Source organism: Bos indicus, chromosome 26 (assembly GCF_029378745.1).
Source record: "Bos indicus isolate NIAB-ARS_2022 breed Sahiwal x Tharparkar chromosome 26, NIAB-ARS_B.indTharparkar_mat_pri_1.0, whole genome shotgun sequence".
Classification (NCBI taxonomy): domain Eukaryota; kingdom Metazoa; phylum Chordata; class Mammalia; order Artiodactyla; family Bovidae; genus Bos; species Bos indicus.
The window spans coordinates 9612860-9631552 of NC_091785.1; the positions used below are offsets into that span (position 1 = coordinate 9612860).

Genomic DNA, 18693 nt, shown 5'->3' on the forward strand with positions numbered 1-18693 from the left:
GGGGGAACAAGAAGAGAAGAATGGCCATAAAGATAAGAGAATATCTTTAGAAAGTGTATCCTGTGAAAGAAGCAGGGAGTTTTCAAAATGGCAGCCAAAAAAATGAGCCACAATGATAGTAGGAAACAGTAGAATGACCACTATGCCCATTAGAACTAAAGACTTTTAAGAAATCAGCCTTATGCTAACAGACTTCCAGGAGTTAAGGAGACTTCTCTTCAAGAGTTTATAGAGAGAGAGAAGATGGAAGTTTGAGAGGGATATAAGATTTTGGGAGAGAATAGGTTTTTGGTCTTAGAGTTGTTTGCTTGTTTTGGATAAAGAATGAGTTACCTGAGCTTTTTATTAGGATGGACAGGTGGAGAGAATAAAGGCCGATGTCAGAGAGGCGATAATTAATAGAACACTTGCAAAAATGGAACCAGTGTGAACATGAAGAGACACTTCTATAAAATATCAGCACTAAAAAGATTTTAAGGTGAGAGAAAATAATTCTGAGGGTGCTCACATTGGGTTACCTCAGGGTTCCCAGTAAAATGAGAACTTAGTTCTTAGACGGTGATGTTTGCGACTGGACAGAGAGGTGGATAAACAAAATGCTGAAAACATTGTAGTCAGGTGTTAATAAGTGTATACCAGAGGAAAGAGTTATTGAATGATACAGATTTGGAATTGGTGAGGCTAAGTAAAGACAGTAGAAATGTAAGCTAGAAGGAATAGTGGGAGGAACACTAAACATCCTCCTGGCCGGTGAATTAAAAGGGAATTGAAGAAGCAGTGGCTGCCTTTTGAGATGATGGCCAGAAATGTGATGCTAAGTCAACCTGTAGAATGCTAAGTGTAGCTAAAATTAAAGTGGTTTTAATGTTTTACTTGAGGAAAAAAAGTTAAGAATATAAGTAATTTTCTAGGAGAATATTTAATGGTAGAGAGTAGAACTACATTTTGGGGATGTAGTTAGAGACCAGTTTAGCTTAAAAATTACTAATTCAAGAATAGAATTGATTTTTATTAGTCTGAATTTAATGAAAAATGGAAATTTTTGAACATGTAATTTTTAATCTTCAACAGCTTTTAAAGGTCAGCCCTCTTCATATATGTAGAATTTTTGAAGATCAGTAAGTTCATTTCTTAGATTTTTTAAAAAAGATATATATTTAAATTTAATCTTAATATTCAAGATGCTGTAGGTAAAACATGCACATGAATCATTGTTTTCAGTGAATGCATTCAGGATATATGATGTTTAAAGTGTTATAAATCACATTGTCAACTTAGTGTGGAAGTTTTAGTCATTTTACTTCAAATCCTAGATTACATTGTGATTCATTGTACTGTTATTTAAATTTTAGTTAGGTGCATCACGGCTGTGAGAGACAAGAATAGAGTGAGAACAACATTTCAAGGGCTTATAATACACATTTGGACCTTCCAACTTTTTTTTTTTTAAACAAAGCTAGAGCTTATTTATTATCAAATATAGAGATCTAACATAAAACTAAAACTGATTTGGTGGTGCTGAACTCTTAGCATTTGCTTGTCTGTATCTGTAAAGCTTCTGATTTCTCCACAAGTTTTAAATTTCTTTTAATTTGGGCACATTGAATTTGAGATGCTGGTTAGCTAACAGATAAGGATTGCAAAGTTAAGATACAGAAGACTAATTTTACATAATTTGGTAGTAAAATAATACATTTAAAGTTACATTTTCCAGCATTTTTCTTTGAATTGTGTCAATAATTTTGATTCTTGTAATTACACATTAATTACTCATTGCTAGCAGCTATTAGATTCATATAGTATTTTTTCTCTATGCATTTGCCTTTTTGTTAAGGATTAACTGGGTTTCTAAAACCTGTACTACAGATAAACTACCAATCACTTGCTACTTGAATAAAATTAAAACTTTGAAAATCTTCTAGTTATTTCATGCACACTTATACCAAGAATGAAGATAAGGACAAAAAAGATCATCTTTCATTCCACTAAACCCCAATAAATAACTTGACAACTTGGTCGGTTTCCATTGATTTAATTTTAAAATTTTAATTTGATTTTAATTTTAGACTAGATTATAAATATACATGGTTTAAAAAAGATTCCCCCCCCCCAATCCATCTTGTGTGTGCTGTTTCCCCCAACCTGCTTTGCAATTCTGTATTTTATCTTGATAAACATGAAGAGGGTTTTTTGGGGGGACAGGGTTAAGTGGCAATAAGTAATGTGATTTAGAGAATAATTTTAAGCTTAACAGTTTTTAAAATTTAATGATAATTTTTACATTGGTATTTGTAGTAGCTCTTAAAATAACACAGCTTTAGTTCTGTTTGTTTAAGAAAATATGTAGAACTAAAAATACTGCAGTTCCAAAAATTATACCTTAAATATTTGGTAGAATTTCTAAAATCACTGATTTGGATTTCTGTAACATTTTGTTGTTTTAGCGTGGTTTTGTGTTAACTTCATTTAGTGTTTAATCCCTATGAGAATCTTGTGAAGGTAGTATTATTGTCTTCATTTTCCTGAAGAAACAAAATTTGTGTTTTGACTATCAGCATTCACATCCAAGTCTCCTGATTGAATGATCTTTGTACTATAGCCGTAATCTTAGATTTTGAAGTGACTTTTATCCATTATTTGGCACTTTATATATTTTTTTAATCGTAATAAAATCATACTAACCTTTGTGAAAGTACTGAAATGAATACCTGTATACCTGCCATTCAACATACTTATCTTTAAACTTATATAAATGTACTTTCTATTATTCATTGGGGAAGGAAAGCATAAAAGTCCAGAGATTTTAATACATAGGGCAATTTAGATGCTGATATAACATCTAGAAGAGAAATACTGCAAATTCTAGGTTGAATGTTTAAATTTTCCTGAAGTAATATTGTGTAACAGGAAAAGAAACCTTCAGTAAGTTCCCTAATACCTCATTTATTCAGCCCATTAGTGAATGCATTGCTGCACACATTAGATTTTTTTTTCTTGAGGTAAGTCAGGGTCTCCATTTAAACACTACATGAATTGTATATATTTTTAGCATTTGTATATTTGAGAGTCCCTTGGACAGCAAGGAGATCAAACCAGTCAATCCTAAAGGAAATCAACCCTGAATATTCATTAGAAGGACAGATGCTAAAGCTGCAGCTCCAATACTTTGGCCACTTGATGCGAAGAGCTAACTCATTGGAAAAGACCCTGATGCTGGGAAAGTTTGAGGGCAAGAGAAGAAGGGGACGACAGAGGATGAGATGGTTGGATGGCCTTACCAACTCAGTGGACATGAGTTTGAACAAGCTCCAGGATATAGTGAAAGACAGAGAAGCGTGGCATGCTGCAGTTTCATGGGATTGCAAAGAGTCAGACATGACTTCGCAATTGAACAACAGCAAGAACATACATAACTTTTCTAAAACATTATGTGTTTCCAAGGTAACACAGTAGCTCAGGGACACCTAAGTACCTTTGTTTTCAGGTTATAGCATACAAGCATATGTGTCAGCCACATACTCTTGTTTTTGTTGGGTTCTAAAGCCAACATCTTTTTTGCTGCTGCTATTTCTGTCTCATAAAGGCAATATGCCTTTATTTAGTTTGCTGATTCTTTTGCCTGGAAAATAAGTATCCAGGTTTGTGAGGAATTTTGTTCTATAAATCCTTGTGGGGAACCCTATGTGTGAAGGCTTTTGACAGTTATTTTGGATATGCACTGGCCTTTGCTTATTGGGTGCATGGTTCAAAGATTGTTGTGACCATTGAATAGATGGGAGTGTTATGATAATTGTATTTTAAGGGAGAAGAGTTTATTATGATATTTCCTTCATATTGATGTTGCTTTGATTTACTCTATTACCGAGCTAGATTTAAATGTTAGATCATTTAAGGTCAAATTTTTAATGTATATATATTCTTCAGCAGATACAATGAAACTTTTCTTTTGACTTTGCCTTTTTGTCTTTTTTTGTCTGTTCACCAGGGAGTAACTATTCCCAGTCAGAGGCGCTATGTGTATTATTATAGCTACCTGTTAAAGAATCATCTGGATTATAGACCAGTGGCACTGTTGTTTCACAAGATGATGTTTGAAACTATTCCAATGTTCAGTGGTGGAACTTGCAGTAAGTGCTCTAAATTCCCATCCTTTCATTTACTGTAACCCTTTTCTTAACATATGTAGAAGTTTATAAAAAATCTAGAAAGAAATTTACCACACTTAAACTTTATTCAAGTTTGTGTATTTCTGAGGTGTCCAAACTGATTACTTAAACTCAGCTCTTCAGCACACATTGGCCTAAGGAAGGCAAGACCATTGGGTCTGAAAGTCTTGAAGTCATATTACATTTATGAAAGAAGTATTCTGTGCCACAACCACCAAATGCAGCCTATATTCTGACTTGGTGACTTAAAGCCTGTCCTGTCAGTGATTCAGTATGAGTGATTGAGCATTGAGATTCACCACTTCAGTGGTGTTAGGGTAGGAACCAATTCCTCAGTATCTTAGGAAGATCAGATATTAATAGAAATGGTGATAAGAAGGTTAAAAAGAAAACAGTTACAAGACGTGGCAACATGCTGAAGTATATTGATTGAGTGTGGAGTATTAGAGAAAACCTAGATTTAGATCTGAGTTCCAGTGCTAAAGAGGCTTCCCAAATGGCTCAGTAGTAAAGAATCACCTACTAGTACAGGAGACATGGATTTGATCCATGGGTGCCCTCTTGGGTGATTCCTTTGGAGGAGGAAATGGCAACCCTTTCCAGTATTCTTGCCCAGCAAATCCCATAGACAGAAGAGCCTGACGGGCTGCAGTCCATGGGGTCAAAAAGAGTTGGACATGACTAAGTGACTGGGACCCCTCTGTCCCCCCGCCCCCACCCCAGTGCTAGAGTCGTCATTAATGTGCTATGTAACCAAGGGCACATCATCTACCTCACCTCTCTTTGTTTATCAATAATATGAGGATATTTTGAAATCTGAAACTTCCTAGAAAAGTGCTAAATGAAGATCATGTCATTGATGTCTGCCTTTAATTTATCTCTCCCATCCTAACCTCTGTAAGCCTACCTCAGTCCTCCTGGTCCTTTTCTGCTTTTCTCCTATTTTTTGCCAGAGTTCTTAAGCTAGACTGATAGGAACCTTAAAACTTTGACCCTAAGCAGGTGGTCACGAGAGAACACGTGGAAGTGTTAATGCGGACCTATAAAAGAACAGACTGTGCTGCTTTTTTCTGTTAGAGTTTCTTGTATTAGTTTCTGTCTTGGAAGTGGTTAGTTGTTTTTTTTTTTTTTTTTAATTTTATTTTATTTTTAAACTTTACATAATTGTATTAGTTTTGCCAAATATCAAAATGAATCTATCACAGGTATGGTTAGTTGTATTTTCACGTTTGTGTCTGTGTCTGCTCAGTTGTGTCTGACTCTTTGTGACGCCATGGACTGTAGCCCGCCAGGCTCCTCTGTCTATGGGATTTTCCTGGCAAGAATACTGGAGTGGGTTGCCATTTCCTATTCCATTTCATGTTTAAGAACTGTGTTTTGTTTATTTAGAATACAATTTTGTAGTTTCTAGATAAGATGTAACTGTATTATTTTTCTAATACCTCTAACAGTATTTCAGTGATGCTTTGCAATTTGTTGGTGGTTTTATTTTTTAGCTTAAAGTTTTCTTCTTGACAGTATTTATGTAATTTAAAGGCTTTCTGACCCTGAATTAATTTATACCTAGGGAATTAATTTCTTTATGTTGTTTGTCAGGTGTGATCACCTTCATTAGATCTTTCCCGTATTCTTAGGGCAAGTTAACTTTATTTATCAAAGACCTTAACATAGCATGTGGAAGACTTCAAAGAGACCCCATTGATGTTTTTGTCATCTCAGTACAGTTTTAAAAACTGCTGAGTACAAGATACTATGCTGTCAAGAGGTGATTGACATAGGAATTTAGATTTATAGCAGAGAAGGGAAAGGAAAAAAACACGCAAAAAACTCATGCTCTTCCTATAGTGTTAGAGATCAGTGTAAGAGCCAAATGGCAAGATATAAAATATTACAGAAATAAACATTTAGTTCAGTAATTTTATCTACTCTAATTTTTTTTTCCGTATTGGTCCCTAGCAAACATCTGTCAACTCTCCCAGTTGTGCTCTACCTTTAAACCTGTGTGTTGTGTATGTCTGTGTATATTGGACCTCTCAGTATTATGTTTAAACTTAGCAAGTGACTACTGAGATCTGTTTAATCTTTACTAATTTTCTAGTTCTTTGTTTACATACTATGATTCAATACTGTCTAGTAAAGCTGTAATATATAACTAAATGTGTGGTTGTACGTGTAAATTACAAATAGTATATTCAGAAAAATCAAGTTGTGGGGAGTTGTCAAATAGTTTCGTGAAGGAAGTCCAGATCTTTATTGAACATTGGAGAAAGCATACAATTTAGATTGGCCTTTAAACCAAAGAAAATTACAGGCAGTAGGAAATAGCTTGAATTGAAGCACAGCAGAAGGAAATGAGCTGGACAAGAAATATAGAGATGGAGAATAGAATAGGAATAAAATGTGTGGCTGACTGTTAGAAGACTCCAGATAGGCATATCAGACTTGATTTGATAAATACTAGTTGTCAGTGATCATAGCTTAAGCTGTAGTTGGGTACAGTTTTGTAGAAAGTAGTGATTGCACGAGGGAAGAAAAAACAGTGAAATTTAAACAGTTGAATTAACATGACTTTCTTTAAGCCAGGTATGCTTTGCTAGGGCAGTCAAATGATTAGTTTTTCTTTTGCCATTTATATCTAAATATTTTACTCTGGTCAGGTGAATAAGTCACAGGAAAGGAAAGAAAGAAAAGGGAATCTGAGACTTGGAGACATGAATGTTGATATTTTGGTTTTAAACATATGTTTTAAATCAGGTAAAGGTGAGCTGTTTACATGAACATATTCACTTGGTACTTAAAAGTATGGATTTGAACTTATGTGAAAGATATGTCATATTTTGAGAAGCATCAGGAACAAGACATGGTAGTTAAGCCTTTCATATAAATTTGGAATAGGGCTAGAATATGAAATCAGTCCTGGGTGTTCTTTGGAAGGAATGATGCTAAAGCTGAAACTCCAGTACTTTGGCCACCTCATGGAAGAGTTGACTCATTGGAAAAGACTCTGATGCTGGGAGGGTTTGGGGGCAGGAGGAGAAGGGGACGACAGAGGATGAGATGGCTGGATGGCATCACCGACTCGATGGATGTGAGTTTGAGTGAACTCACGGGAGTTGGTGATGAACAGGGAGGCATGGCGTGCTGCGATTCATGGGGTTGCAAAGAGTCGGACACGACTGAGCGACTGAACTGAGAATATGGGAAGGCTCAGACGGAAATAGTGTGAGGACTGAGACAAACAGGATTCATAATGGTTTCGGTTTAGGAGGAGGAAGAGGAATCAGTGAAGAAAACGAAACGTAAAAATAAAGTATCTTCTGCAAAGTTGTCAGGGGTTAACGACCTTTTTCTTATTTGATTATTGTCTTAATATTTCTAAATAAAGAAAAAGTTGCTATCTTCTATATATCTAAAAGGGTTAAAAAAGTTAATAAAAGATGATCACTGTGATTTTTCTCATAGTATATCAATATATGTCCATCCAAAAAAAAATTCTAAGTTTTATTTCATTTCTGTTCTATTAGAGCACCATTTATCCTATCAAAGACATATATATATATATATATATCAGTTGTGTCTTAGTCAAAAGAACCATACTAATGTTGGACTTCTGTTAAGTTTGGTCTTATCTATCTAAAATGTGAAATTTATACTTTAAAGAAAATTGTCTTCTTTAGGGATTTGAGGGAATATTTTTCACTTATTAAAACTTTAGCTTAGTTTTTTGAGGAAATATCTAAGTAACACTAATTTCTAATAAGATTATTTATTTATATAATTCTAAAAGTCTTGAAGGCGCACATTTTAGATGTAGTTTAATTAAAATCTGTTAATTCAGATTTCACAGTTAATTTGCTTTTTAAACTCCTGAGATTAAGATGATCAGATTCTGAATTAGTGGAGTTTGAATTAATATAATTACAAGGCATTTTCATCCTGATTGGTTTTTATCACAGTTTTAAAATCATACTTTGTTCACTTCTTCAAGCTGGACTTCTCAGTGAAATTTTCAGTGTCAAATTAAGTCTTGTAAAATAGCTCATTGTACTTTGAATCTTTAGTCAAGGAAGTGAAGATTATTGATAGGTTGTTAGTGTAACATTTCTCTTTTTAGAGTTCCTTTTTCTCATCAATGTCTCACAAATCCATATTGCAGTAAACACTCATGCTTTTTATCAAGCTTACTATTTATTTATTATGTGATTGATGATATTGCATTAAGTATTGTATAGATGAGCCAGTAGGTGTTTATTATAGTGGAAAATTTATTTAGCTTGAATAAGCTTTTTGCCTTTAGAGTTGTGGTCACATTGATAAAGAATGTGATACATTTTCCCCCCCATATTTAAGGATGATGTCTTTTGGTGCTGAGAACTTTATGTCTATATATTTATGTATTTCTCATTTACTTTACGCAAGCTTATGTTTTTATTTCTTAATTATCTTGGTATGTTTTGAAACTTTAAAAACCCACTTCTTCCCTCCTCAGTTTAATTACTTTCTTTCTTAACTGCTAGGATCTTAATGTTCGTAACTTGAAGCCAAATTCTGTCATCAGTGTCATTAGTATAAATGTATTTATGAGCAGATTTAAAAAATAAAACACATAAGCCTTTCTTTTCACACTTAGCTGCCTTTTAATTGCATTGCTAATATAAACAATATATTTTGAGATTATTTTATTTTTATTATTATTATTTTTTTTTTTACCATTTATTTTAAAACAGACATGGACCAAAGTCAAAATACTTGTTAATGAAACTGGAATGTGCTTTGAAGAGAGGGAGATTGTGCTATAATTTGTACTTGATGTCTGTTGCATTTCTTTGCAGACACTTCAAATCTCTTCCTGTTTCTTGTGGTGGCTTTATATACCTTTAAAAATAAAATATGAATTATAGGTAAAATGAAATATGGTTAATATTTTTATAATTGTTGAAACTTGTGTTTATGGAATGTATTATAACTTTGTTATAGGTTATATTTTCTTCTTCTAAATGTGTAAGGATTGGTATTTTGTGGTTTTTATTCTGTGTTACAGACTTTAAAATACTGCAGCAAATACCTGTTTTAAAAGTTCCTTTTAATGTTACCTCATATTGACGGTACAAATTAGGGAAAATCTGGTATTGATTATATTTTGCTGTAGTTTATTTCCACTGATTTATTTCTATCTATCTACCTGTTTGTTATTTTCTATCTATTGATTTGTTTTAGTTGGGGCATTAAAGATGCAAAATTACTACTTTGTGTCTGTTGCTAATACTAATCATCAAAATAGCTTTTGACAGTTAAAGACATTTCCTGTGAAGTGATACTAGTATGTATTTGACCATGCAGATCCTCAGTTTGTGGTCTGCCAGCTAAAGGTGAAGATATATTCCTCCAATTCAGGACCCACACGACGGGAAGACAAGTTCATGTACTTTGAGTTCCCTCAGCCATTGCCTGTGTGTGGTGACATCAAAGTAGAGTTCTTCCACAAACAGAACAAGATGCTAAAAAAGGTTTGCTCTTTACTTTTTTGGGGAAAAATATCCAAAATAACCATACCTTGAATAGTAACCTCAGATCTTTTGCTTAAAGCATTTAGTTGGGCAGAAATCATTCTGAAAGGAGAGACTAAAAGATGTGTTTTCTGTCTGACATCTAATAAATCATGAATAGTTTTCTACTAAATCTGCACAGGCTTTGCTTACTATGGCATCAGTGAGCCATTATAGTGGTACATAGTCCTAGGAGAAGGAAAAGGCCATCTGACATTGTAATTTGAGATGAATTTTTCTTAACTTGGGTTATGCAGATAAATTCTGTAAAAATATTAAAGATTGCATATGTACCCCATTCAATCAGTTACAGTCCTTTTAGAAGAGATGATTGATGAAACCGAGAAGTAAGCATGGGGCACAAGTTTGAAAAAAAATTTTGGTCTGTTTGTAAAAATAAAATCTGTTTCCCCCATTTTGGTTAATGTTTGTTGAGACTGGGTCATTTTATATTTAGCTTCTTCAGATTTACTGAGTATTTCAATTTTTAGCTAGGCGAGGAATAAATATGAAGAGGAAGTAATAAAGAATGAAAAAATGTGGTATTTAAATATACACGTTTAGAAAGTCAGTGAGGTTTGCATCTCACTGAGCTATGTTTAGAGAATATAGGAGCTCATTTTAAAACAGTCTTGGTTTAAAATACTGAGTGTGAACGTTTAAGGTGAGCCTAAGGTGCAGAATATTTAGATAGTAACGAGCAGAAACAGTGGTTGTGTGTATTGTTCCTGCCTCCTAAACATACCAGCTAGTAGTGTATCACTAATCTTTAGACAGTCTCCATAGTCAGATTGATTTCCTTTTCCTGAATTTTAGCTTTTTATTGTTGTTGTTGAGAGAAAATAAGGAAGCTTCATTTACTACAAAAATTTTGACTTGTATTTTGCTTATCAGAAGAAATATATTTTTCTTTATCCAGAATCCAAGTAGCTAGAAAATCACAAGATGTAAAACTGATTTTTTTTCACCAGAAACCCATTTCCTATGTGTACTATATAAATAAAAGTTAAGTATATCTCCATAACTTTGAAAATATATTTTTCAATAATCCAAGAGGTATTAATAAATGTTTTGCAGTTAAGGTAAACTTTTTCTTTTATTCATTGTAAGAATAGCACACATAAAAATTTTATATTTTGCTTTTAAAAGTAAGCACCTGTATCACATTTTCAATACTTTTAGGAGTGCACTAATTCTTATTCTTCCAATTTACATTAACACATGTAAAATTGAAGGTTAAGTTAAATATTTATAATAATTTGTGTATCTTGAATTACCTTACATTTATTTCCATTTTATGTGATATTCCTTGCATGTTGTAAGAGTTTGGTGTGTTTTAAACAAAGCAGTTTTTCTATAATTAGTGCTTTAGCACAATCCACAGTTTTTAAAGTTTTAAATTTTACTAGTTTATTTTCTTCTGACTCTTTAAGTGAAGTATGTGTGTAGTTACTAACTCAGTAACTTTGCTAAAATAATTGAAATTAATAAGACATTTTAAAAAGACTTCTACCACATTATAAAATTGCTGTGCTAGGTGCTGTTAAAAGATACAAAAACATTTAAGACATAAGTTCCTTAAGGTTCTTACCATCTTCCCAGGAAAATAAACTTGAAGATAAATTAGAATAAAAGGTTTAAATGGCAGGTTAAGGTACCAGATAAGATGTCACAGGGCTGTACATCATTAATTGTCAAATGATGCATACAGGCCAGTTCCACTAATCAAGAGAGAACAGTTTCTATGTTGATCAGGAAAGGTTTGAAGTAGTGAATTTCTGATGTGATTTTTGTTTTAATTTACAAGACCTTGTTATTAGTAAGAAGTTTTTTTTTTTTTTAAAGTGGGCATTTTGTAACAATGAAAAGTTGAAGTTCGTAACACCTTTCAGTGCTTCATTGGAAAGTTGTACTGACATTTCAGGAGCTTTTGTTAAAGTAAATTTTGTAATAGCTTGTTGAAACACAGAGGAAATTAAATCCATTTCTGAATTTTTTTAGTATATAATATAAACTCAACACTTTAAAAAACTACCATTAGACTAGAAAAGATATTTTACTTAAGGTATTAAAGTAAGTTTATTTTAGCACTTGTGGAACTACATTTTGGTCTAGATTTGAATTAAAGGAAACTTCCTATGGGAGTTAGATGCTGTAGACAGATAACCCATAGATTGCCCAGTATTAGTTTTTGTGTTTACCTTTGTTGGGAATATTAAATAGCACATGGCATGATGTGTTCACTTCCTAGGACAAATGTTGAATAAATTAGCATTGTTTTTAAAAAAAAAATTCAAATATGCTTTTTTTTTTTTTAAAGGACAAAATGTTTCACTTTTGGGTAAACACATTCTTCATACCAGGACCAGAGGAAACCTCAGAAAAAGTAGAAAATGGAAGTCTATGTGATCAAGAAATTGATAGTATTTGCAGTATAGAGCGTGCAGATAATGACAAGGAATATCTAGTACTCACTTTAACAAAAAATGATCTCGACAAAGCAAATAAAGACAAGGCCAACCGATACTTTTCTCCAAATTTTAAGGTCAGTTAAAAACATATTGACAAGTTGATGAGTGGCTCGGTGTGTTTGTTTTATTCTAGGTATATAGCTGGTGAAAGACTTGGACGGTTAATTTTTAAACTAAGTAAATCATAAGCATTGTTCACGTAGCAGTAACCTAAAACTTTCTAATGAAATCCAGGATGCACAGAGAGTCAAAAGGCTACCTTTTCCTTACCCTGTTCTTTGCAATTTGGTGAAATACGGGGCATAGGTTGGGGAGGGGATTTAAGTTGAATATGAAGTAAGAATAGGTGAAGAAGGAAGTGGGAAGGAACTCAGCCCTTTAGGAATGATTCATATGGAATGTTTTCACTGCTTCTACCCTTCTCCCTCTCCATTTTGTTCTCAACTCCTTAGAGCGATCTTAAAAATGACTTGATTGTATCAGTCTTGTTTATACTTTTTAAAGATCTGTGGTTTTTTGATGGGACCTGCAGGAAACTGTATAATTTAGCATGGGACTACTTTCTACACCTAGTCTAGCCACATTCTCTTCCTGCAGTTCATTCAGGACGGTCTCTTGTCAGTTCTTCAGTTGCTTCAGGTCTTTCCAATTCGTTTCCTTCTCCCCATAGCTCTCCAGCCCTTGGCCTTTCCCTGCCCTTCACTTGGCTGTCCTCCTTACATCCTAACCTTCGCTTCAATCTCATGTGCTCCGAAAGGCCTTCTCTGATCATCCTCTCCTCTTCTTCCTTTTTTTAAAACTCTGCCTACCTCCTCTTGTTACGGAATTATTTGATTCATTTTACTTTTATCTATGTCACACGTATTTGTGTACTTTTGTTTATATTTATAGATGAGAATTCAAATCAGGTTAAAAATCTGACTTGTGAACATTCCCTAATGGTTGTTTGCCATTTTTTTCTTCTTCTCATTTCTTCTTCTGTATTGTACCTGATTTTTCTCTCTCCCTTTCTCCACACCCTCTTCCTTTCTTTTTTAAAATTCTCTCTTCATTCCATTTTTATAACATGTAGCAAACTTAATCATATAAGTTTAAGGATATTGCTAGTAGTAATAAAAATAAAGAGGGGCTACCTGTTTCAAGTGAAAATGGAGCTAATAAGTGCCTTCAGATCTTATATTTAAAGTGTTTTGAAGTGTCTTGTAGAATTTGTAAGTTTGTTTACTTTATTTTCTCTGTCTACATTTTCCTCAGTTACTAGCTTTTAAAGTGTGACTTACTCTAATTTTATTTTTTTTGTTTTAATGTTACAAGAGGTTTTATATTTGTTATTACAAATAAAGCTATTGCAGTTATCAGTAAACACATATAATATCATATAATGGTAAGTGCTTTGGAAAAATAAAGCAGAGATAGGAGAGAGAGTGGCCTTGGTGTATTTTTTAGTGGGATGATTAGAGAAGGCCTCTCCAAGAAATTGACTTTAATTAGAGGCCTAAGTGAAATGAGGGAGCTATAAAATATCTGGGAAAAGAGGAAAGAGCAGATGTAGAAACCCTGAGACAAGAGTGAGCTTAGTGTATTTGAAGAGCAATAGATAAGAAATCATTTTGACTCACACACATCAGTCCAAGTGTGAATACATTGAGTGTGTTCTCCACAGGAAAGATGTAACCTGATTTTTGTCTTTAAAAGTTTCCTCTGTCCTCTCCTTTAAAATGAAGGCTAGAGGAGGGCAAGAGTGAAGCTAGGACACTAGTTGAAGGTGGAACTAAAAGGCTTTCCTGATGGAGTGGTTATTGAATGTAAGAAAAAGAAGAGTGCATAATGACTCTTGGATCATGTGGGCAGGGCTGTAGATACAATAGACTGATCAAAGAATTGGATGTCAGATCTAATTTAAATCCCACATCCACTGCCTACTAGATACGTGGCCTTTAGCAAGTGTCCTAGCCTTTCTGAACTATAGCTTTCTCTCTTTTAAAAGAGAAAGACCTATCTTGTAGAGTTGTTTTGACAGTTATTCCAGCTCTGCTTGTAAAGGTCGTTGGTTCACTGTTTAGAGCGCTGTATGATATTAACTTTTTTATTACTCCCTTTCAGTGAAGTTTTTAGGGCGAATGGAATCCTAAACATCATTGTTAATGTTATCTGTATTAGAAAATACGTTGAATTTCAGACAGGCTGTAAGTGAAATATTCTTTTGAAACTCAACTCTTTGTGAGTTGAATTTTGTGATTGAAAAAATATTATGTGGACTATTGAAATCAGTACATTTCTTTTGTAGAATTATTTCATTAATGCCTGTAGTTTATGCTTATTTAAAAAAACGCGTAGTATATTAACATCCCAGTTTCTTTTCAGTGTATACCAAGAAAGAAAATGTAGGAAATCTTGAGAATGTCATTTAAAAGGCTCTTTAAAGATTATATATGTCATAGTACTTGAAAATGAATCTGATAAAGATATGTATCTTTGAGGGTGGTCAGATTTATTGATTTTTCATTTACACTTTCTCTTCTTTCTCTAGGTGAAGCTGTACTTCACAAAAACAGTAGAGGAGTCATCAAATCCAGAGGCTAGCAGTTCAACTTCTGTAACACCAGATGTTAGTGACAATGAACCTGATCATTATAGATATTCTGACACCACTGACTCTGATCCAGAGAATGAACCTTTTGATGAAGATCAGCATACACAAATTACAAAAGTCTGATTTTTTTTTTTTTATCAAGAGGGATAAAACACCATGAAAACAAACTTGAATAAACTGAAAATGGACCTTTTTTTTTTTTTTTAATGGCAATAGGACATTGTGTCAGATTACCAGTTATAGGAACAATTCTCTTTTCCTGACCAATCTTGTTTTACCCTATACATCCACAGGGTTTTGACACTTGTTGTCCAGTTGAAAAAAGATTGTGTAGTGTCATGTATATACCTTTTTGTGTCAAAAGGACATTTAAAATTCAATTAGGATGAATAAAGATGGCACTTTCCCATTTTATTCCAGTTTTATAAAAAGTGGAGACAGACTGATGTGTATACGTAGGAATTTCTCATTTTGTGTTCTGTCACCAACTGAAGTGGCTAAAGAGCTTTGTGATACACAGGTTCACATCCTACCCCTTTGCACTTGTGGCAACAGATAAGTTTGCAGTTGGCTAAGAGGAGTTTCTAAAAGGTTTTGCTACATTCTAATGCATGTATTTGGGTTAGGGGAATGGAGGGAATGCTCAGAAAGGCATTTGTTGTGTGCTGGACTCTGGACCATATACCATCTCCAGCTATTTACACGCACCTTTCTTTAGCATGCTACAGTTATTAATCTGGACGTTTGAGGAATTGGCCGCTGTCACTGCTTGTTATTTGTGCATTTTATTTTTTTTAAGCATATTGGTGCTAGAAAAGGCAGCTAGAGGGAGTGAATCTGTATTGGGGTACAGGAATGAACCTTCCACAACATCTTCAGAATCCACAAATGAAGGGATTTAAAAGTAATGTGGTCATAGATAAGAAACACAGCAACAATGACTTAACCATACAAATGTGGAGGCTATCAACAAAGAATGGGCTTGAAACATTATAAAAATCGACAATGATTTATTAAATATGTTTTCTCAGTTGTAATGACTGCTCCATCTCCTGTGTAATCAAGGCCAGTGCTAAAAGTCAGATGCTATTAGTACCTACATCAGTCAACAACTTACACTTAACGTTATTAGTTTTCAATCATGTACCTGCTGTGGATGCTTCATGTGCTGCCTACAAGCTTCTTTTTTCTCATTAAATATACAATATTTTGTAATGCTGCACAGGAAATTTCAATTTGAGATTCTACAGTAAGCGGTTTTTTTTTCTTTAAAAATTTATGATGCACTTATTCAATCCAATAGATGTCAGCCGTTCCACCCTTTTGACCTTACACATTCTATTACAATGAGTTTTGCAGTTTTGCACATTTTTTAAATGTCATTAACTGTTAGGGAATTTTACTTGAATATTGAATACATATAATGTTTATATTTAAAAGGACGTTATTTGTGTTAAAAAGGAAATTAGAGTTGCAGTAAATTTTCAACACTGCACAAATAATAAGTCATTTACTTTTTCAGTAGAAATTGTCCCACATAATGCTTTTATCAATTTGCTATTGAAAGAATAGATTTTTTTAAATGTGCAGTGTTGAATCATTTTTCATAGTGCTAGAGTTAGGATTAGGGCTTCAATTTCACTTCTTAAATATCATATATTTGATATGCCCAGACTGCATATGATTTTAAGCAGAGTACAACTACTATTGTAAAGTTAATGTGAAGATATGATTAAAAATCATTTTTTTCCCAGAAATTTGATATCTTTCAAATTACACCTTGACCTTGAAACATTTGACTATCCAGCCAATTTATTTCTTATTGGTGTAAAATCTCATTTTCAATAACTTATTGGTGCTGAAATTGTTCACTAGCTGTGGTCTGACCTAGTTAATTTACAAATACAGATTGCATAGGACCTACTAGAGCAGCATTTATAGAGTTTGATGGTAAATAGATTAGGCAGAACTTCATCTAAAATATTCTTTAGTAAATAATCTTGACATGTTTTCCATACCTCGTCAGTTTCATTCAAAAAATAAGGTTTTAAAATTTTTTAACAAAGCGGTTAGTATTTACACATTTATATTTAAACACTGATATGTAGAGAATTGATTGACTGCTCATAAGTTAAATTGGTAAAGTTAGAGACACCTATTCCTCAGCCCTTATCATTGAAATTTATCTCACCTTGTCTTTCATAAAAGCTGAAAACTGTTGACTAAAATGAAAATCAACTATTTGTGTTTTGAAGATAGTTATTAATACTGTTGTTTGTTACAGTTTTGGGCACAGTATATTAAAGCATAACTTGTATTGTTCCAATATGTAACATGGAGGGCCAGGTCATAAATAATGACATTATAATGGGCTTTTGCACTGTTATTATTTTTCCTTTGGAATGTGAAGGTCTGAATGAGGGTTTTGATTTTGAATGTTTCGATGTTTTTGAGAAGCCTTGCTTACATTTTATGGTGTAGTCATTGGAAATGGAAAAATGGCATTATATATATTATATATATATAAATATATATTATACATACTACTCTCCTTTATTTCAGTTACCATGCCCATAGAATTTGACAAGAATTGCTATGACTGAAAGGTTTCCGAGTCCTAATTAAAACTTTATTTATGACAGTATTCATGATTAGCCTGAAATGCATTCTGTAGGTAAATCTCTGAGTTTCTGGAATGTTTTCTTAGACTTTTTGGATGTGCAGCCGCTTACTTGTCTGAAGTTACTTGAAGGCATCACTTTTAAGAAAGCTTACAACTGGGGCCCTGTACCATCCCAAGTCCTCTGTAGTTCCTCTTGAACATTTTTCTGCCATTATTATTAAAGGGTAGTTGAGTAAATAGCATCACCATTTTTCACTGTGGCACAGGTTATAAACTTGAGTGGAGTTTACCGGCAGCATCAAATGTTTCAGCTTTAAAAAATAAAAGTAGGGTACAAGTTAATGTTTAGTTCTAGAAAATTTGTGCAATATGTTCATAACGATGGCTGTGGTTGCCACAAAGTGCCTCGTTTACCTTTAAATACTGTTAATGTGTCATGCATGCAGATGGAAGGGGTGGAACTGTGCACTAAAGTGGGGGCTTTAACTGCAGTGTTTGGCAGAGTTGCCTTCTACCCTGCCAGTTCAAAAGTTCAATCTGTTTTCATATAGAATATATATACTAAAAAATTTCAGTCTGTTCAACAGCCTTACTCTGATTCAGCCTCTTCAGATACTCTTGTGCTGTGCAGCAGTGGCTCTGTGTGTAAATGCTATGCACTGAGGATACACAAAAAATACGATGTGTACAGGATAATGCCTCCTACCAATCAGATGTCCATTTGTTATTGTGTTTGTTAACAGCCCTTTATCTCTTAGTGTTATAAACTCCACTTAAAACTGATTAAAGTCTCATTCTTGTCATTGTGTGGGTGTTTTATTAAATGAGAATATTTATAATTTAAATTGCTTAGGTTCATTGACATTTTAATGATGGGCAGCCAAATGTAATTAATAAGTTTTTTGTAAGGTTTTTTTTTAACCCCCTGCTGTCCTTCAACGCCTGCAGTTACATAAAAACATGGGCCCTTATCAGTTTGGGAGTAGAGTACCAATCTACTCATGTTTGAGAGGCATTTAGCTTTTTTAGGATCTTAGTCTAATACTTAGTAAATTGTTTCAAGCACAATTTAAATTGCACATATTAAATAATACGCTAATCCCAAAATGTTCACGATTTTTGAAAAATCATGCATATATCTATATATATATATATTCTACTAAGTGGGGTGTCTGAAGATAATTGCCCAGAATGGATTTGATATCTCAGATTTCAATTTTGTGGCTTTTCCATTCTTTGATTCTGTAATACGCCATCAACATGGGAAGCTTCATCTGTTCATTGTGACTTATAC

At 33.5% G+C, this 18693-nt stretch overlaps 1 protein-coding gene across 2 annotated transcripts in view; it reads left to right on the forward strand.

The window, feature by feature from the left end:
- The window catches only part of PTEN (phosphatase and tensin homolog), a 101054-nt gene extending 82852 nt beyond the window's left edge, over positions 1 to 18202 (forward strand). Inside the window, exons 1-5 of one of the 2 annotated variants that reach the window (XM_070780439.1) lie at positions 456 to 478; positions 3986 to 4127; positions 9507 to 9673; positions 12033 to 12257; positions 14714 to 18202. In XM_070780439.1, the coding sequence (XP_070636540.1) occupies positions 4085 to 4127; positions 9507 to 9673; positions 12033 to 12257; positions 14714 to 14899 (621 nt within the window). In that variant the 5' untranslated portion in view covers positions 456 to 478; positions 3986 to 4084 and the 3' untranslated portion in view covers positions 14900 to 18202. Of the gene's footprint in view, positions 1 to 455; positions 479 to 3985; positions 4128 to 9506; positions 9674 to 12032; positions 12258 to 14713 lie in introns of those variants that run through there. The other variant, XM_070780438.1, reaches the window with a different exon arrangement.
- Positions 18203 to 18693: the final 491 nt, after the last annotated feature.